The sequence below is a fragment of the Sciurus vulgaris genome, assembly GCF_902686455.1.
Source record: "Sciurus vulgaris genome assembly, chromosome: 13".
NCBI classification, from domain to species: domain Eukaryota; kingdom Metazoa; phylum Chordata; class Mammalia; order Rodentia; family Sciuridae; genus Sciurus; species Sciurus vulgaris.
In genome coordinates, this window is record NC_136474.1 from 74,140,023 (window position 1) to 74,160,938 (window position 20,916).

Sequence of the window (20,916 nt, forward strand, 5' to 3'; positions counted from 1 at the left end):
TTACCACATGCTCTGTAATACTAAATGGGGGCGGGAGTTAGTAAATTGTACCTATTTTAATCACTTAGCTTTCTTACATGAGTCATTTCACTCCTCTGCCCCAATTTTGTTACAGGAATCAAGGATCTACCTTCCTCCCTCCCTTCTGGGTAGCAAATTAAGGAACAGTTACTACTCAGCACTGGAAATGCTAGCTCCAGAGTATGATCTGTAAGTCCACTGCAAACCCCGTGATCCTGTTCTCCAGGATTAGCCCCTGTGCACTCTGGTCACCACCAACAGATGCTCTCAGGCAGTGCCACATAGGTAATCAACATTTGCTCTGGGGTAGGACAGACACCAAGGGTCCTCTCACCTACCTCCACCTGTTGGAGGGCATCCTCGGTGTCTCCAATCTCAGATGTGGAAATGGAGGGGTAATTGGAGTCAGATTCTAAGCTACTTTGGTTTGATGGGTTCCGTCTGTGACCTGGGGTTTGCTGTTCAAGAAGAAAAACATGACAAGTCATAATGAACTCCTTTATTAGTCAGAACTTCTCAAGGCCTTGGCTTGACTCCTGCCTCATTTGTCCACAAGAATAGGTATCACCTTTTCTTGAAATGATGGCTGTTCCCACCAAATACTTCACCTACAGTTCTTCGTCACCCACCTAGCCAGCCGGCGACGTGACAGAAGATAGCTCGGCTCTGCGGGAAGGACTGTGTTCCTTGGTCTCTTAATGGCAGGCAAACCCACAATGCTGAGGCTGATTTCTCTGAACACTCCTTGGGAAATGACCTTTCATTCCCAGACTTGTCCTTGAAATGTGTAAAGGGTACCACACTCAGGCCACTTCCCTCTTAAAAAGAACACTCAGGAGACTGAGGCAGGAGGATCACAAGTTCAAGGTTGGCCTGGTCAACTTAGTGAGACCCTGCCTCAAAATAAAAAGGGCTGGGGGAAGGCCACTCCAAACAATCCCTCCCTTCTCTGGCACTCCACCAATCTTGCTTATGAAAACGAGTGTATCAGAGAATTTACCATTTATACCATTCATTTAAAAATAGCTTTGGGTTTATTTTTTGGCACCTGCTTTGGCTTTCATAGTGAAAAGCGAGCTTGGAGGTAGACTGTAGATTCCTTTGTAAGCCCCTATTTGGCCTCTCTGCCTGGCTTCTTTGCAATCAACTTTTTCAGTCTTATTTGAATGCATGTCTTGAGGGAATGTTTATATGGGGTAAAGAAAAATGAAGCCAGAAATACCATGAAAATGCTTCACATACCCTGGGTTTCATGAGAGATAGGAGACATGAGCAGGCCCCAGGGGCCTCTCTGCGACACACAATACCACATGCTCCAGTGCATCTAGGCCCCCACCCATTACTATGTCAACACAGGAGTCTTCCTAGGACAGGAAACAGAGCCATGACACCCACTTGGGGATAAGTGTCTAACTCCTGAGGGGCCAGTACTGCAGAACTGCCCTCCTTGCCTTTAGGATGGTCACCTCATCCCGAAGATTGTCGTATCTCTGCTCCAACCGGGAATATTCCTTCACCAGGTTCTGGTACCGGGAACGCTCCTCCTCCAGCTCTTTCTTCATCAGGAGGTTCTCCTTCATGGAATTTTGGGCAAATTCATCTGAAATGCAGGCACACCAAGCTAAGCAGACCCCTCACAGGCACTGCCGCATATTTTCTATTTTTAAGAGATGGCCTACGAGCAGCTCATCACAGAGGACCTGACGGGCCTGCTGGGCTCCTCACCTACTGCAGAGCAGGGGAAGCTCATTACTCTGGCCTCAGTCTTCAGAGAAGGGAGAAGAAACAACTCTGCTCCTGGAGGTGGGGCGGAAGGAGCCCAGCAGCAGGAGGACCCCTGGTTAATCCACCTGCCTCTTTACTGACAACTGCCAGCAACTGCAGGCAGCATTACTGGCTCAGCCAAGGCTTTCCCCAGCTGCTTCCCTATTCCGGATTTTGTAGGTTCTGGAGTGTAGGAGGTTGGAGGAGATGAAGCCCAAGGTGAGGTGAGGAAGGAGGAAAGGCAAAGCGATACGGATGGGCATCTCCCCTGGCCAAGCTTCATACTCACAGCAAGGGAAACTTTTTAAAGGGATATTGAGAAACAGCTTAACAATATTTTATGCTGGATGGCACTGTGAGGTTATGTGGTTCAACTGTCTGGTGATGCAGGTGAGGAAACAAAGGGGGTCGAGGGAGGTAGGGTCACACCAAGCTGGGGACAGAACTGAGGTCTACAGGCCCCCTTTCCCCTCCACAGTTAGTGGATGGCAGTCCAGGAGCTGGTAGGTGCTTGAGGCTGACTTGGGGTCTGATCCAAGACTCCCTCTTGAGCAAACGTTAGCAGATGACCCACCAGGTAGAAGAAACAGGTACTGTGAATGTGGAAGATAAATGTCAACAGCGCAGGTGTGCTCACTGAGCTGCAGCCTCAGAACTTCACTGTGAGCCTGCCGAGCAAGCTCTGTCCCCTTTGCATAGGAAGAAACACAGGAGGCGCCCAAGGCCACGCGAGCACACAGCACAGGCATGCGCCTGGCATGTGTGCCTCACTCACCAAACTCTCCAAAACAAATGTTGCAGCAGGTGCTGAGAGATCCCTCCACCCCCTCCCCCCCCCGCCCCAAGTTCTTCCCCCACTGCAGCATCTAAGTCTCTTCAGGGAAAACCAGTGAGGAAGAGGTTAAAACCCCAACAAAACTGGAGGGCTTTGGGCCTTACCTTTAGACTGGCACAGGATTTGGTTGTTAAGCTGTTCTTTCTCATCTTTCAGGAGAGCGTTTTCTTGCTCCAGGTCTGCAACTCGCTGAAAGAACAGGGAAAAATGGTCTCCCATATGCTGGGCAAAGGAGAGGCTCCCCTTCTGGGGTCTGAATTTCAACAGGTCAGATGTAAAGCTTTTACTTCAGAAAAGCAAATCAATCCCTGCTTTTATTTTGAAAGAAAAATTCCATTGAAACAAGACAGATCAGCTCAAACTGCTTATGGTCATTCAGTGCCCACAAAATATCCATACCAGGTTCACTTTCCTTATTGAGGAACTCACAAAGACAACAGGCTTTCACGTTCTTGTATGTTTGCCTGTCTTGCTAAATTTTGAGTTCTTGAATCTCATTCTTAGAAAAGTCAGAAGTTCATGATAAATTATCTCTGGTCTTCATTCCACCTGTTCCTCCCTGTTTGGACCAGCACAATCCAGTTTCTGGGAAAGGAAAGTGTATTTATTGTTGGCATTCAAATATCTAATCCCAATTGAATTGGTTTCTGATGTCACAAAAAAGACCATGAGGAGAAAAAAAAAAAGGCAAACCAGAAAAAGGGAAGAAATACTAATTAAAGGAAAATCCTGGCCAATTCAAAGATAAAGGAGGATTAAAGCAGTGTTAGTTTCCAAAAAATTCATTTTTCTTTTTACGATTATTGGAATAAATATGCATATGGACTTTAAGGTAGCCATTCAGATGTGTATGCTCACAGACTTTGAAATCATTATTTTGTCTAAAGGAGAAGGGGAGAGGTATGACATCTTTTATGACATGGGAGCTAAACTGCACTTGATCCACATTTGTATTCTGAACTGCTGGAGAGTCATTCTGCAGGAGGCCATCGAGAAATTTTCACCACTAATATCACATCCCCTCCCTTTGTGACATCAAAGAGGTAGTTGGGAGAAAATGAGAAACAGGTGCTAGAGTCCTTCAGTCAGTCATCCAGCCTTGAGTTAGTGCTTCCCCGAGGGCTGGTCAACCAATCACACAGTAACACACAACACTCTTGTCACATCATAAGTGCACTGCAGACAAAGACCGTGGGCTTCACAGCCTCAGAGATCCTGGAGTCCAGAGACCTTGGCTTCCCCCTCTGTAAAACTGACATCTACCCCACAGGGCTGGCTCAACATTAAATGAGATGCTGTGTGAAGCTCCAAGTAGCAGATAGTGCACATAAAAAGTTAATTGATCTATGTGCACGGTTTTATAACATTATCTTTACCAGGCACTAAATGGAAATACCTTTAAAAAACATCCCATTATTTACCAAAAATTTAAGAATTAGTATTAGCCTTTACAAATTTTTCCAAAAACAGAAAAGGCAGGGAGTTCATCTCAATTCATTCTAGGGGACCAGTTTTAATCTGATACTGAAACGAGACAAAGATACCACAGGAGAACTATAAGCCAGTAACTCTTAGGAATACAGTCTCAAAATGCTCAACTGTGCTAGGAAATGTTCATAATAAAAACACTCAGCAGTGCTTGCTTTGGCAGCACATATACTAAAATTGGAATGATACAGAGTAGATTAACATGGCCCCTGCGCAAGTATGACACGCAAATTCGTTAAGTGTTCCATATTTTTCAAGAATGGAGGAAGGACTGTATAGAGGGAAAAGAGGGGAGGGAATGGTGGGGGAAGGGAAAAAATAACAGAATGAATCAAACAACATTACCCTATGTAAATTTATGATTACACAAATGGTACGCCTTTACTCCGTGTACAGAGGAACGTGTATCCCATTTGTTTACAATAAAAAAAATAAAGTAAAAAAAAATAAAAACACTCAGCAAACAAACCAGAAACAGAAATGAACTTCTGCAACTTGATAACAGACATCAAGAACCCACGGCTAAAACTGTACCTTATGGTGAAAGACTGAACACTTTTTACCTAAGATCAAGACGACGACACTGGCCACTTTGGCTACCTCTGTTCACTGTTGTGCTGGAGATTCCAGCGAGGCAATTAATCAAGAAAAATAAAAGGCACCCGCACTGGAGAGGAATGAGTGAACTGTTTCCGCAGAGGTCGCTATCTTGTATGTAGAAAATCCTAAGACATCCAGTTAAGAACTATTAGAACTAATATGCGAGTTCCAGTTGAAGGTACAATATCAATACACACAACTCAATTATGTTTCCATACATCTGCAATGAACAATCTGAAAAATGAATTAGAAAATAATCTTATTTACAATTGCATCAAAAGCATTTACGAAAAAGCTCAAGTGTCAAGAAAACCGCAAAATACTGTTCAAAAAAATTACAGATCTAAATAAACTGAAAAACATCTTGAGGTAATGGATCAAAAGACATTGTTAAGAAGGTAACACACTCCTCAAATTCATCTATAAATGCAACATAATCAAGATCCCAGCTGGCTTCTTTGTAGAAATTAACAAGCTGATCCTAAAATTCACATGGAAAATCTATAGAATAGCCAAAATAATCTTGAAAAAGAAGGACAAAGCTAGAGGAATCTCCCACTTTTAAATTTTAAAACTTACTACAAAATACAGTACTGGCATAAGGAAAGACATGCAGATCAATGAAATAGAACTGTCACAGTGACATTGACAGTCAATTGATTTTTGAGAAGGGTGCCAAAACAATTCAATTAGGGAATGAATAGTCTGTTTATTAAGTGAAACAAGGAAAAATGGATATCTACTTGGAAATGACACTGGATCACTCTCTCCACATACAGAAAATTACCTCAAAATGCCTCAAAGACGAACATGAAATAAAACTCAAACTAATACATAGGGGCAAATCACTGTGACCTTGGATTAGGCAATGTTTTCTTAGACAACACCAAAATTATGAAAGAAAAAGAATTGGACTATGTCAACGTTTATAATTTTTATGCTCCAAAACATCAAGAAAGTGAAAAGGTAACCCACAGAAAGGGAGAGAACATTTGCAAATCGTATATCCAAAATAAGACTCATGCCATGAATATATGAAGACAAAAAAAACTGGGCAAAGGTCTGGAACAGGGACTTCTCTATATCTGATTTTAGCTGAAAAGCTGAAAACTGGCAACACTTTTCCCAAGATCTGCAAATGGCTAACATGCACCTGAAAAGATCTCAACGTCATTAGGGAAATGCATGCCAAACCTATGAGGTGATGCCACTTCACATACCAGGATGGCTATAATAAAGACACACAGTCACAAGAATTGGTGAGGATGTGAAGAAACCAGAGCCTCATACTGCTGGTGGGAATTTAACAGTTTTGGAAAAATAGTCTGGCACTTCCTCAAGGTTAAACAATTACCATATGACCCAGATATTCCACTCCTAAGTGTATCTCCAAGAGAAATGAAAACTTACTCCACACAAAAACTTGCATGAAGATGTTTAGAGTAGCAATAACCCAAATGGTCATCAACTAATAAATATGGTCTATCCATACAACGAAATTACCTAGCAATAAAAAAGAATGAAGTATTGGATCCACGCTAAGTAAAAGAGGCCAGTCACAAAAAGACCACACACTGCATGATTCTGCTTATATGAAATGTCCAGAAGAGGCAAATCTACGCAAAGGAGATTAGTGGTTGCCTAGGATGGGGGTGGGGTGTTGCTTGCTAATGGCTACAGAGTTCCTCTTTGTGGTGATGAAAATATTCTAAAATAACTATAGAAATGACTGAAAAAAATCACTACAGCTATCATTATAAAACTGTGAATATATTTAAAACCAATGAATTACACATCTTAAAGCTGTCCAAAGAACCATTTCACAAGCCAACCTATTAAACACAGTACGCTCTGCTGAGGGACACAGCCAGAGCACCAGCTCTCTGGTACAGATCATTTTGAGCCACCTTCCAGAGAAGTCTTCCTCACCTATGTAAAAACAGCATCAAAAACGACATCCTCAGGACAACAATGCTTAATCACTAGCAGTGTGCCCAGAGGGAGAGCTGGCAATCTCCTGGGACTGCAGCCTTGGAGCAGAGATGACCACACAGATTCCTGATGACCCACCCACTCCCTCAGGGAAACACCTCTCAGCTCTTCCTCTTCAGCCTTTAAAGATGAACTCAAAGCACCAAAGAGGTGAGTGACAAGAAAGACTGCTGCATCCTCAGCCCTTCCCTGGAAGGGTCAGAAGCTGTTAATAAGGTTGGAGCCCAGGGGCAAGGTCACTGGCTCTGCCTGCCACACCAGCTAAGACAGCTTTTTCAGAGAAGCTGATGGGCCTGCAGGTGGCCTTCTAGTAGGTTTGCTCTGTAAAGCCCAATATAGAGAAAGATACAAAGCACTGCCAAGGGTTTGCAAAGGAACTGCAACCACTTGGTTAACACTGTCAAAATCTTCAACTTTCCTAAGAGTTTTCAATCTCATTCAAAATGTGGCTCAAAACTACCTTCCAGGGCTGCAGTTGTAGCTCAGCAGCAGAGCGCTTGCCCAACACGTGAGGCACTGGGTTCGATCCTCAGCACCACATAATAGAAACAAAAAACACTATGATATTTAAAACAAGAGGAAAAAAAAAAAAAACCCACAAAACCTACCTTCTAAGTTTTTCAAGTCCCTTTCATCTATAGGACCAGGTAAGATGTTGCTATTCTCCCAACTTAGATTCTGCTGTCTCAGAAGGATATCTCTGCAGGTTCTGCCCCAAGTCACAGGAGTGAGGCTCTTACAGGTGTGTCAGAGCACATCCAAAGTCATCCAGATATTCCTGACACTACCCTAGGTTACAAGTCACTGCTCATATTCAGCAATCTTCCTCTTCTCTGGAGTCAGCTATAAACAGGGAAGCTCCTTCGTGGAGTCAGGCAAATGGGACGTTTTCTCCCTATAGGAGATCAAATGAGAAAGGACACATGCACCTAATAACAGCCAGTGTTACTCTTCTTTGATAATCTATTGTCTATGATAATTGACATGACTCTTTGTACCCGTAGACTTCAGTCTCTCAGCTGACTTGGTGGGAGGGCAGGTACAGAAGTGGCTGAGACTGAGAATGTACAAGTGGAGGAGTTGTGCCACTCAGTTCCCCCAGCCTAGTTCTGGCCCAAGGATGATACAGGTCAAGGCTGCCACTCAGCCATGGGCATTTCCTGACCTGTCTCCCTGTGCCAGGACCATCAATGGAGGCTAGAGATGCCAGGTAAGATTCGTAATTATGGCCCTCAGTGCCCAGCTGCGGGTAGGACAGGTGCATAAAAGTAATACAACTGACGAGGGCTGTAGCAGATCTCCGTAAAGCAGGGTTTCTACCTCACACTATTAATTTTGTCAGGGACGGGGGCTGCCCTGTGCATTACTGGACATTTGGCAGCAACCCTGGCTTCTACTCACTGGATATCACAATACCACCCACCATCTGTGACAGCCAGATAGTGTTCAGACATTGTGTCCCGAGGGCAAAACTACCCCTGGCTGAAAATCATACCTGTAAAGCAAGTCCAGGGAAAGAGCTGACAGAAGCACCTCATGCAGGCGTCACAGCAGGAGGCCCTCTGCTTGTCAGGCTCAAGTGGGATGCCCCAGGACAAAGGCTTGGAGGGGATGGATAGGACTCCCTGTCGCAGAGGTTGTGTTGGGGCACAGGAAGTGGGGAAAGTCATGACTGGGTGGACAGAAGGACCATGAATCAGACTGTGAAATGCTTCTCTCCCTTTGTCCAAGGACAAACTCTCAACTCCTACTCCTATCCCCACCTGAGCAAGCCCAGTGTCTCCACATGTTCCTCCTGCCTGGGATCTCCCCTGTTCCGTCTGGCAGGCTCCAGAGAGAACTCATGCTTTATTGGTTAAATTTTTCTCATTTGTTAGATCTGTGTATCCTCTTCTGGGAGCTGCCATGCTCAGTGGCCTGCTCTTATAGAATCCATGAATCCCTCTGGAGCCCCCACCAGACTGCACCGACTCCTGGCCCACCTGCTCAGCTTGGACCAAGGAAGCCAACCTGCAAGCACCCATACTAACAGGCTGCAGATCCTCAGAACCCAGACCATTGCCAGCCCTGAATGCTTGCTGAATGAGCACGAGAGCCCTACAGACGGAATTAAGAGCCTGTACTTTCCTCAAAAATAAGGCCTCCCTTTTCTTAAGTGTGTTTGTGCTGAAACATTTACAATAACTTGTTTCATCAAATAATTTAGGAAATATACAATGAGGGGAAACAATGCTCTTCGAATCCATCTAATTTGCTATCAATCAGGCAGTTCACCAATGACTTTATGAGCATCTTTAAATTACCACAGTTAAAACAGCCTTCACTTTCCTAGGTGAGTGAAGTCAAACTGAAAACCCTACAGAATAAATCTCATAGTATGTGCCTCTACAAAGACAGACCTGCAGCAGATTAATGCTCATCCTACCAGTCCTGTGCCATGGCAGGAAGGCCAGATCCCAGCCCTGCCCCGGCAGGAACAAGGTTGAATCCTTTGCATTAGCCAAGGTCTGGGGTTTCCCAGCTCCTGTGAAGCAAGCAGACCTTCCCAGGGAACAAGACTGCTTTCCATTAACCAACTTCCAAATATCCTGACTCCTCACAAAGTAGTTGGGCACTTCCTCTGGGCATCCTATACATAGTCAAGGTCCCTCTGCAATGGAGCATATCATTGGCAAACAGCAAACACAGGTCATTTCCACTAGGTAGAACCAGATACCTCCATTCCTATAAATGCGACCAAATACCATGGAACTTCATGGCAACATGTGATCTGTGATCGAAGCCAGGAACACAGGATGGGAGGGCCATGGTGCTGCCCACTGCTTTTGAGCCTCATTTCTTCCCTCTAAGGTTTTGATTCAGGAATGCAGGCCTCTAGGTGAACATTGTTTTGTTATTCTAAGGCATATGTCTAAGGTACATGTCAAATTGTTTGGCAACACCAAGGGATTTTCTTGCTTGCTTAAAGGAATTCTGGAGACTGGCCCATGTTGCTGATCATTCATGAGCCTTACGCAGAGACAATTCACATTTAGGTCCATACCCCAGGCAGGTCAGAGAAAGCTTCCCCAGCCATCTGGGCCAGGCTGTCTTCCCAGTCAGCCAGCATATGGAGAATCTGTTGGCAGGTGCAGTAGGGGCTCTCCTTTTGGGGGCTGTCAGGGATGCAGGGTGGAATGAGAGAAACTTTAGCCACACAGAACCCTGAGCATGATGGATGACACCTTTACTAGGCTTCAGGACTCATTAAACTCTGCAGTAACTCTTTTTTTTTTTTTTGGGATGGCAGGGGAGAAAAGGAGTAGTCTTTACTCTGGCAAGCAGTATTATTAGGAATCCTGCTTATTTAAGGTTATTTGGAATAGCTCATCAGAACCAACACTGGGAGGATGGGGTCCTTTAACAGACTAATGGAGTCCCTATCAAGTTAAATGAATCAAATGACCCAGCCATCTGCTGAGGAAATGCCTGCTTCTACTGCACCTTCAGGTACAAAGGTAGCTACTGGCTTTTGTTTTGCCTTTTCAAGTTGAATATTTGTGCTGTAAAAAGTCAACAGCAAGGTTTCTAGTGGAAAACCATTGACAAACTAGTTGGACAATGCCTATCAGTAAAGGTTCATCTTTTCCCAGGTAGTAGAAAGTTACAGGCCTGGCTCTTGGTAGTCACACTTCTAATCCTACAAAGTCCTGTGAAGAGTTACTTGCCCGTTCTCTGAGTATAATGTAAGCAAGCATCAATATCTAATGAATGGAATGTTAGGTTACCTTGTCAATGGAAATGGAACTAAGCTGAGAATAGAAGCAGGAAGAGAGAAGTGGGCAGAAAGTATAGAACAAAATGTGAGCTGACCTGGGATACACGGCTATTAGACACCTACACAAGTCACAGAAGGAAGTCAAGGGTGAGCTCTTATTGCTCTAGGGAAGTCAAAACCATGGCCAGAGAGGCACAGCTGATTTTAGGCTCTGGCTCAGAATCACAGGTACAAGGACGGACTGACTTCAAGCAACAGGTTGAGAAAATAAGCCAACATTTATTGAGCTCTTCTACGTCTATATCCTAGGCATTAATTTTAAAAACACTTTTGGGTTTTTGTGGTCCCCCCCCGCAGTGTGGGGACTCAACTCAGGGCCTCACACATGCTAGGCAAGTGCTCAACCATTGAGCTACACTCCCAGCCCCATTATTTGCTTTTAAGAAAACTAAGGCCCAGTAAGTTAGAGAACTCACCAAAGGTCACATAGCCAGGAAGGGAGTATATATGGGCTTTTTCCTGAGCAGTCTGGAGCAGCGCCAGGTTCTGAAACGCTATGCCAACCTGTCTTCTGACAGTTCAAGAGGCAAAGAATAGCAATGAATGATCTGGAGTCAGCCTCACATGATTGATTTCCACACCGAGAGGTATAGGAAGGAGAGAATAGGTGAGTGCTAGAAGGACCTGGTGAGAATCCAGGGAGGACCTAGCGGATCCCAAGGAGGAAAGTAGGACTTTGGATCCTAAGGACAGGGGAGGAAACTCCAGGCTTGGAGGAAGACAGAATGAAGCAGCTAGAAGGAAAAACCATAAAGATGAGACTGTCAGAAAGAGAAGCCCTCAGGAGCTAAGGGCTTGCACAATGTGAACACACACACACATGCAGGAGCAGCAACTCAGGAAGATGGACCAAAGAGAGACAGACTGGTTTCAGTGAAGTCCGGCTCCTTTTTGTTAGAAAAAGCCCTCCTTCTTCCTGGGCCCACGAGGTTACAGAACAAACCCTCAGTTTCCTGTCCGTGCAAAGGAAGTGCAGCCCCTGTTGAGAGCATTCCACTTCCTGCCTGTCCACACTATGCACCTACCCTTAGAAGAGATGGACAAGCACAGCCCTCGGCAGAGACAAGTCTTTAATTCCACAGAATCCTCAAGAGTTACTTGCTCATTCCCCAAGAGTAAATTTTTCTTCCAATTAAGCACAGCATTAATTTAAAAAGACAAACTAAGAACTGAAACCCAACTCCTTTAAACACTGAGGCAACTTTAAAACAAGTACTAAAACACAAATCTCCACAGTGACCCAGGAGACGTCACAGAACTTCCAGTGCCGAAGACAGCTGTACCTCTCTGGAGGTTTCATGGGCTCACACTGCCCTTCCTGGTCTGACCCACCATACCTGTGACCTCTCCTCCTTGCTATTCTGCACCTAATACACTTGTCACCTGTTCCTCAGAACTTACCATCTTCACTCAGGTGCCATCTCAGAGGGGACATCTTTGGCCATTATAAAGGAATCACATCCCTCCCCACACAGATCACTCTATTTTTCTTTATAGCACATGTTGGATAATCTGGGTTTGACTCCTATTTCTACCACCACCTCTTATTCCCAAATATTTAAGCTCCCTAAGAATGAGAAGGACCTTTTTTGATTGATTTTGCCCCAGTGTGTAGAATAGCACATAATATACACAGGCACTCAGTAAACCTGTTAAAAGGTTTCTGCAGTGAGACGCAACCAGAGATGCTTTAGAGGCCTTTTCTAATAACCGCCGGCCTCCTCATCAACCATGAACCCTGTGCCAAAAGCGCACAACTGAGTCTCAGCTGCCGCCAAAGTCCTGCTCTGTACCTTTGGGGCGTAAAGGATCACCCTGGCCAGATCCTTCTGTTTCCATCTGAAGAAAAAATCTCAAATGTGGGTCTTATACTTGAACCACCCAAGGTAATCAAAGCATGCTTGATGGCTCTGTGATTAATGAACTGATACAATGTACAACCCAACCCCACTGGTCTGAATGCTCAGGGCCTGGGATATACAAGTGCCAATGACCCCTGAGTCAGGCAGCTGGCTGCTGGTCACTCCTGCTCACCCACTGCAAACTTGCAGCCCGCCAAGTCTCATTTTGACCAAACAAGCTTCAGAGTACATTCTGGATAATGAGCTATTGCCTCGGTGCCAAGGGCAGCCCTGGGAACCACCTCCTTTTCATCAGGGACACCAAATGGCTCAGACATACACAACAGCACAGCTGTACAAAAGCAGGCAGCATAGGGATGGTGGAGGCTTCAAAAAAGAACAGGAAGGAAGTTAAGGGCCTAGATATGGACCACTCTGTGGAGGGGCCCAAGGAATGAATCCATTTAAGTAGAAAACAATGAGGCTGGAGTATGACAAGAGGGTGCCCTGGGCGAGGACACAGATATAAATTCTCTGTCCCCACAGGCCAAGGCAGTGCAGCCATATGTCTTCCCAGTTAAAGTCACTGGGGTGGGGCTGAAGTGTTCCAGGATGCCAGTTCCAATACAACAATTGCTGCTTCGGCCAACAGAAACATCAAACTCATTAATTAAACATCTACCAGCAGTCATTGACTCCCTCACTGTGCTTCGCTGGTCTCATCAATCTTGCTCAGTGCAGAGCAGACCCCTGGACACATCCAGCAGGAAGCCAACTGTCTGATTACTCAGCATTTGTTAAGATTGAACACAGTGCCTTTAAAAGAATATTAAACCCAGGGCTACAGCTCAGTGGCAGAGTGCTTGCCTAGCACAGGTGAGGCACTAGGTTTGATTCTTATCACTGCATAAAAATAAAGGCATGCTGTCCAAAAAGCAAATTAAACCCTAACTAGGCACAAAGACAAACAAAAAACAAAAAGTAAACCAGCCCCTCTACCTTCCACCAGCCCCCAGAATAAAAATTCCTAGTAGACCCTGAAGGAAGAATGCTTACTTCTGTTGCTGCCAACACTTGCTCCCCTGGAAAGAGTGGATATCCCTAGCTGGGCGTGGTAGTGCACCTCTGTATCCCAGTGGCTCGGGAGGCTGAGACAGGAGGATCCTGAGTTTAAAGTCAGCCTCTGCAAAAGCAAGGTCCTAAGCAACTCAGTGAGACCCTGCCTCTAAATAAAATACAAAATAGGGCTGGGTATACAGCTCAGTGGTTGAGTGCCCAAGTTCAATTCTCAGTACCCCACCCACCAAAAAAGAAGAAGAGTGGACATCCCACATAATGGATCATGCTAGTGTCCTTTGAGTGTTGGTAACTTAGGTTTTATTTTTGTTTGGAGTCATAGAACAGGCCTCTGCTCTTTGCATATTCTTACAGAATTCGGGCTATTTTTTTTTTTTTCTCTTATCAGTTCCAAGCTCTACTTTTATTTAAGACCTAGGCCAACACAGTCCCAGGAAATAGCACTTTTTTTTTTTTTTTAAAGAAATGCAGAAGCAATCATTCTATATTTTGCTCTGCCAAGGAAGATTTTCATGATACACTGTTATGCTCCTTGGGATGGAGACCTGGATGTTTGAAAAGTGCTTTGAGTTCCTACACTGCAATGTTTAGCAGGAAAGAGGGAATGGAGGGTGAAGGGTCAAGTGTGACTAGGGGAAGCAGAGATAGAGACCTTGGTGTTTTGAACCTACCCGGGAACAGACCTCCCAGCTGTCTAATCTGACCAAGATGCACATGCAGGGAGCCGTCTTTCCTCCCAGGGTCACAAATCTCAAGTTCCCAGTTCTAATCTTGACCTCTTCTTTTTTGCCATTGGATTCCACCTTCCTGTTTTTTATTCACACAGAAGGGCCATCATCCACCCATCTGCTCCAAGCATCAGCAAAGCACAAGTGCAGACTTTCATGATTTGTACGTTACTGGCTTGTAGCCTGCTACCGCATCCTTCACCCCAAAGAAGAAAGCCCATGTCAGACCTCGTGGTGCAGAAGCTGGCAGGTGGTTTAAGCTGGGCAGAGGATTTTATGGTGCTTCAAAGCAACCCACTAGGAGGGCAAGCTGCATGCACTGCAAAGTTCAATGTCTGATGTTCTTCTGGGCCTAATCCCCACCTGGATCCTGCTTCGATCCTGGAAAATCCCTGGAATCTGGGTGAAGGCAGAGGCTAATGGTACAGGAGTCACGCCTGGGGTGGGAAAATGGCGTAGGCAAATCCAGCATGAGCTGGCTCTGCAGGTTTTGTCTCAAGGGGGAATCTGTAGATCTCAGCTGTGAGGGCTGAGGCCAGAGAGGGAGAGAGGGTAGCAGGACAAAGGACTTCAAAACAAGGCTGAGGTTCTCTATTCTTTCCAGAAGCCAAACACAACCTCATGGTGTTGGCCAGTACAAGTCCAGAGGGAGCCCTAAAGATTATCTGGATGAACTTTCATACACACAAGGTAACCAAGGCCAGTGAGGTTTCCTGCCTGTGTTTGACCATGAGGAAGCTGGGATGAGGGTCAGTATTCTGAGGCCTACTCCAGGGTCCTCTTTGTGACAGCATTCAGTCTGTCCTAGTTTTGAAGTCTAATGTAGGAACACTGAATCTCCCACTCCTTAGAGTCCCAACCCAATGTGACCCTCCAGTGATGAGTGCTAGGCATGTGGGTTATGCGCTATTTCCACATGGCCTGTGAGTCCCTACAGAGATAGATAGCAGCTATGTCCTGAGCCCACAAAGGGCTCTCCAGTGGCACTACAGGACTTTCCTGGATGGAACAGGTACCTTGGGACTAGAGAAGGGATTATTTGTCTCCTCATACTTGGGGATGTAGAGGGGTCCTAGGAAGTCTACTTTGTGGGTAAGCTGAAGAAACATACCAAACAGCAGGTGAGGCTGGACCTGGCTACATAAACTTGGGCAAACTCCTTAAAGCACAGTGACTTATTACTGATGGGGAATGACATCAGGAAGCTGCACTAAGCCCTAGAGCAATCATGACCTGTGTAATAACTCTCTTGCCAACAGTACTCAGGCCTCCGAGCAGTCCAGAGAGTGAGTCTAGGCTGTAAGAAAGATGCACAAAGGCAGAGGCTGTGTACCCTCTCAAGTGTCCAGCCAATGGCAGTAATTCAATGCACACTTGTTCAGTGAAAGGGCACAGACTGTGTGGCATACCCAGAAAGCTGTCCACTTTCTGTCTAAGCACAGAAAGATGGCTGGTCTGCAGATATGAGCCCCAGTAAAGCCAGGGCGATTTCCTGACTTGAAGAAGAAACAGTCTCTGAGGGGGGCTGCACTGGCCAGCCCTGCCCTCTGGCTCAGGCATACCTTTCTCAGCTCATCCTTCTCCCTGCTGTGGGCATCCTCCAGGACCCTGCGCTCCGAGTGGGCTCTCTGCAGTTCTGTGCGCAGGCTCTGTACCTCCTCCTGCAGCTGCAGGCTGGCATCGGCTCCCTGGTTCTGCTGGTAATGTGCCAGCTCCCTCTTTAGCTTCTCCACCTCCATGGTGTGTGTGGAGGTGACTGCAGACAGTTGCTCCGACAGGGTCTTGAACTCTTTGTTCTGTGGAGAATATCAGAAAAAGGGGAGAGGGGACAAGGAGGAGAGAGTGTTACTGGGCCAGGAAAGGCAGAATGAAGGCAATGAAAAAGGACTTCCGAGGTGGAATTAACTTCACACTCATTACATGCTTGAGTGCTCACCTGCCATCTCCCTAACAAAACTCTACTGTGAGCCCAGGAGAAACAGAGGGGAGCACAAAATAGCAGCACCAGGATTAAAATAGACCAAGGAGCTTTCATGAGCACTCACAGAGCTGGGAGCTGGCTGATGGCAGTTTGATTTCTCCTTTGGGTGCACAGATCCTCCACCCGATTTGGAAATTACGAGAACAATGAAGCTTGCTTTTTGGACCTGCAGTCTTGGCTTTGAGGTTTCCCTGCCCTTTCACACTAAGTCCTCCTGCCCTTGGACTTCCTGGCACCAAGAGCTGCAACCTAATCACCGGCTCTGAGACAAAGGCCCCCCTCAGCATCCCCTCTTCTAAGGGGCCCTACACAGGGCCTTGAGATTCCTCTTGCCACCTGTCAGGATAGCTTACCTGAGTCGGGAGACTGATGCCTGGCAGAGCTTGCACCTGATGCGACCCTGGGTACCCAATCACCAACCCACTCATATTTCCCTGTGTGCCTGGGACCCTGAGAACCTAGGCTAGGGTCAAATCTGAGTGTAAATGAGGGGCAGAACCGGGGCTCTCAGAATACAGAGTATCAGTCAAAAATGGTTAGTATGAAAGAGCAACAGTGAGGAAGGTGGGCTCTGTAAGTAAGCAGGCAGCAGCAAATAGTCATTGATCATTCTTCATTGCTGTGCTCTGCAGGAGCATCAAGTAGAACAGAGACACTGGCTAAAATATCAGTAAGCAAGGATGCTGGAAATCAGATTAACTTACATCAGAAATTAAACCTCACAAAAAGCAGTGAGGAGAAGCAGAAGGCAGGCCACTGGAACCCGTACGTCACCACACACACCACGGCACTGCAGGGCTGGGGTGTCAGAGGGCACAAGCAGCAGCACCCCCTATGGATGCAGCAGGATGGGGTTCCCCACCACTATGGGAATGCTCCGGTGTAGCCTGCTCCCTATGACTGGCCTGTCAGCCTCATACTGAGGGGCAAGGTGGTATCTACTAAGGAAGACTGTCCCTGTCTAAACTGCCCACCTGGGGGTTCAACGAAAGCTGAGAGTCTCTGCACAGGAGGGAAGGCATGCTGGACTAGCCCCGCCTGGCCTCTCTGCTCCGGGCTGGAAATGAGGCTAGCCCAGCTGTCTCCTCCGGGTGGCATGGCCTGGGTCAGATCACCAAGAGTGGTGGGGAGGACTGGGCTAGGATCCCTTGGTGAAGCTGGCTGGGCATGGACAGAGGTGTGTATGTGGAGGTGGCAGGGGGGCACAGGCGCGTTCTCTGTCGCCGTGGACCTTGGCACCCGGATGCCACAGACTACCTCTGGGAGGCCCAGGACTCCCAATCCCAACACTGCTCGACACCAGGCCCAGGGATGTCGGGTGGTAATAAACCAAGACTGGACAGACCGTATCTAGAGTCCAGCTGTCCTTGCTCCTCAGTGCGTGTGTGCCCCAGCTTCTTCACATGTAAATGGATGCAAACCCACCGCGGAGGGCTGTCACTAAGACAGGGATAAAGTGCGTACCCTGGCGCCGGGCTAACAAACACACACCAGCATCCTCAATGGATGGGTTCTACAGGGAGCCCCTCGAGAGGTGCTTGGAAGGCTCCCTGGTGAGCATGGGGGAGTCCCCACGGCAGAACCCGGGAAGCTCATCTCATCTCAGTGCATCTGAACACAGTCCCCGAGGGTCTCCAGGCTGTGTGCCTTGTGTTACGGATGTCTGGTTTCTGAAGGGAGCCTCAGAGAGGCTTGGCTTCCCGCTCATCCTCAAGCCTGCAGGGGTCATGGTTGTGCACCAAGCCCAGCACAGAATGTGGCATGGGGAGTGCCCCCCACTCATGGGCCCCCCAAAGCCTTCCTTGAGATGGCAGGCTAAGTTGTCCAGAGCTGCTCTCGTCAGTGTCACATGGAGACCCAGTCCCGTCCTGCACCAGTGAAAGCCTTTGCTCACATCAGGGGGCAGACCCCAGTCCTCCTTGGACATCCCAAGAGGATGCTCGCTCTGCTACCACCCCTGAAGCACACAGGCAAAATCAGGCAAGATCCTGAAATGTCTCCCCAGTGTGAAGGGCAAGTCATCTGTTTGTGCCTCCAACCAGTGATGGCAGGCCTCTCCTGCCTGAGCAGCACCTTTGTGTAACTGGAAGAAAGCAGCACCTTCAAGGGGATGAAACAGCTTCCCCTGAGGGTGGGTGTAGCCCCAGGGATGCACAGCCTGGAACACAGGATGCCAACTTCCTCCAGACAGCACAGTTACAGGCAGGCTCATGGTCAGGTAAACAGCCAGCAACTGAATTTCAGCCCCACTTGACACCAGGCATGCTTGTTCAGTGTACGACCTACAGAATTATACAGAGTAGTTCCCAATTAATGCTCATTGACTCAGGCTGGTGGTGGGGAGGTGGGAAAATTACTGCAAAACAGTCTGCACAGTGGAAAGCAGCATGTCCCACATATAACAGCTACCACTGGTGGACACTTACTTCAGGTTCGGCCCTGTACTGTGCTCAAATGTACAACTCGTTCAAGCTTCACAAAGTCCTACTTGGTATGGATTACTAATATCACCTCCCTACTTCACAGTTGAGAAAACAGGCACAGAAAACCCATAAAGCTGTAATTTATAACCTATTTTTCCAAGGGTATATTGATCCTCTTAAGAACCACACAATATTAACTAATGTAGTAACTCAGTGCCTATTAAGTACACTGAATCAGATTGATTCAAAGGCTACTGACAATCTGTAGATTTGAGTTTTTCCATGTAAAATGCATTTAAGTATCACCTTATATTCAGAAGGGTATAAGAAACGTGACTCTCATTAAAAAAATCCTAAGTTCAACTGATCAAGTTGCTCTGCATGTGTACTGGTGTAAAGTCAGGCTGTCAGAGAGCAGAGTTCATACGCTTCATCATTTTGGCTGAATAGTGTCACCAGGGATGCTAAGAAACGGTCCCAGGAAATGTCACTATTCATTGCTGAAGGCTATCTATGAAAACCACAGGAAAGTGTCTCAGAACCATGGACAGCTCTGACCCCCTAAACCGTCTTTCAGAGTCCCTCAAGAGACCCTCTGTTTGGGAACTTGGTGTTATATCCGTTTCCCTCTCCAGGTGGGTCGCAGTCTTAGGACCCGCATTTGGGATGCTGCCTTGGCCTGGTTCTCTCTTTCTGGTTCCTCCCTTGGGGATTCTTGGAAGGGGTCGGGGTCCTTGTTGCAGGACTGCCCCCGTTGAGCTGGGCCTTTGTCCTCTTCCCCATACTACTCTGACAAGGACCTTGGGACACCTATGCCTCTGTCCTCTCCTTCTGGCTTACAAACCTTGCCTGTGTGTCAAGAGAGTAACTGCCTGAATCATTTCCAATAATTACAGGAAGAAAAACAACTCACTAATTTCCCAAAGGTCGGCCCCATCCGCTAATAAAACCAGCAGCTCTAGAGATGACAGTGATGAGGATGCTGCCGTCCCCTCTCACAGTGGGGCAGCAGGCACCTTGGATGCTGGGTCATGCCCCCACCCCGCAAATTCCTGCCAGTTTTAAGGACAATGTTACCACATGAGCATGAATTCAAACCAAGGTTAGGTCTCCTCTGGACTGTGGCGTTCTCATCTCCTAAGAGTCTCACAGTGGGAGAGGTCTAACCATTTGGTCAGAGGTGGCAGAGCACACCCTGAAAGCAGCCTCCCAGTGTCAATCCCACCCAGGCTAGTTACTAGCTGTGTGATCTTGGGCTGGTTAATTGTCTTCCCTGTGCTTTAATGTTCTCATCTTTGAAATGGGTATATTACTATCACTCTTCTAGAATTGTGGCAAGGATTCAGTGAGTTAGTATGTGAGAATGCCTGGCACACAGGCAACATAGGGAGAGACATGAGAAAGCAAGATCTCATCACCCCTTCCGATCACCTGCGGCATGCAGAGCACCCTGCCGAGGGTGGCTAACACCTGCCACTACTCACAGATGTTTGCCAGCAGGAAAACTTAAGCCAAAAAGCTATTTAAAAAAAAGCCCTTTTAAAATTTTCTTCTCTTTGATGTTCGAGCACGTGGATTGTAAAACTTAGATTTACTTTTATCCTTTGGAGTTGACTTCATCAGCAAGGTCAGCAATAGAACCCTATCTGGAACCTGAGGGTCAGAGTGGCCAGCAGGCACACAGGGTTCCTGGCAGAGGCAGCATCAAAGCCTCCATGTCCCTCTGTCTGTGCTTTGCCTGGAAGGTCGGCTGGAAGGACTACACCATGCCTTCTCTGGCCAGTCGTAAACAACCCTTTTGTTATCAAACGAAAACAGCCACCTGGTGCTCTTTGCACTTGTGTTTTCCACGTGGCCAGTGCCAGAGACCAGACCTCCTCCTCTGATCAGGCATGACCTGGTCCAGGTCTAAAAGCTGACCACGGTCAGGGACCAAGCATGGCCCTTCCTGTACTGAGGCCTTCTGCCTTGATTCCTTACCAAGTAGCTGAGTGGACAGGCACACTGGAGAACACACAGCAGGCACAGCCCTGGGGCGCCATCTCTTCTCAAACCTGGGACACACCACTGCCATGTGGGTGCTGCTTTGGGGCAGCCGGTTTAAGAATAAAACGGCTTTCTTATATTCCTGTCTTATTGGAGTCCAAAGTAGTTTTAGAAATGTCCAGTGTAGGACAGGAACAATAGAACCAAGTTACCTCCAAGGCCGCACCTGGTCGCTCCAACTCAGTTTCTCTTCCTTGACGCCCTACCACATTGTCCCCTCTCCCCCTCTCAGCAGCACCTGAAACCCTCCAGAGTGCTACAGGAGCCTGGGCCTGTGGTCACCTTGACACCCTGCAGGACCCA

General features: G+C 47.0%; 1 protein-coding gene across 4 annotated transcripts in view; it reads right to left on the bottom strand.

The window, feature by feature from the left end:
- MYO5B (myosin VB) overlaps positions 1–20,916 on the bottom strand; it is a 377,648-nt gene that overhangs the window by 43,147 nt on the left and 313,585 nt on the right. For 2 of the 4 annotated variants that reach the window (XM_079109234.1, XM_079109236.1), the window contains exons 22-25: positions 15,726–15,959; positions 2,725–2,809; positions 1,473–1,621; positions 360–479 (exon numbers count right to left, since the gene is read on the bottom strand). In XM_079109234.1, the coding sequence (XP_078965360.1) occupies positions 360–479; positions 1,473–1,621; positions 2,725–2,809; positions 15,726–15,959 (588 nt within the window). The remainder of the gene's footprint in view (positions 1–359; positions 480–1,472; positions 1,622–2,724; positions 2,810–15,725; positions 15,960–20,916) is intronic. The other 2 variants (XM_079109235.1, XM_079109237.1) reach the window with 1 other exon arrangement.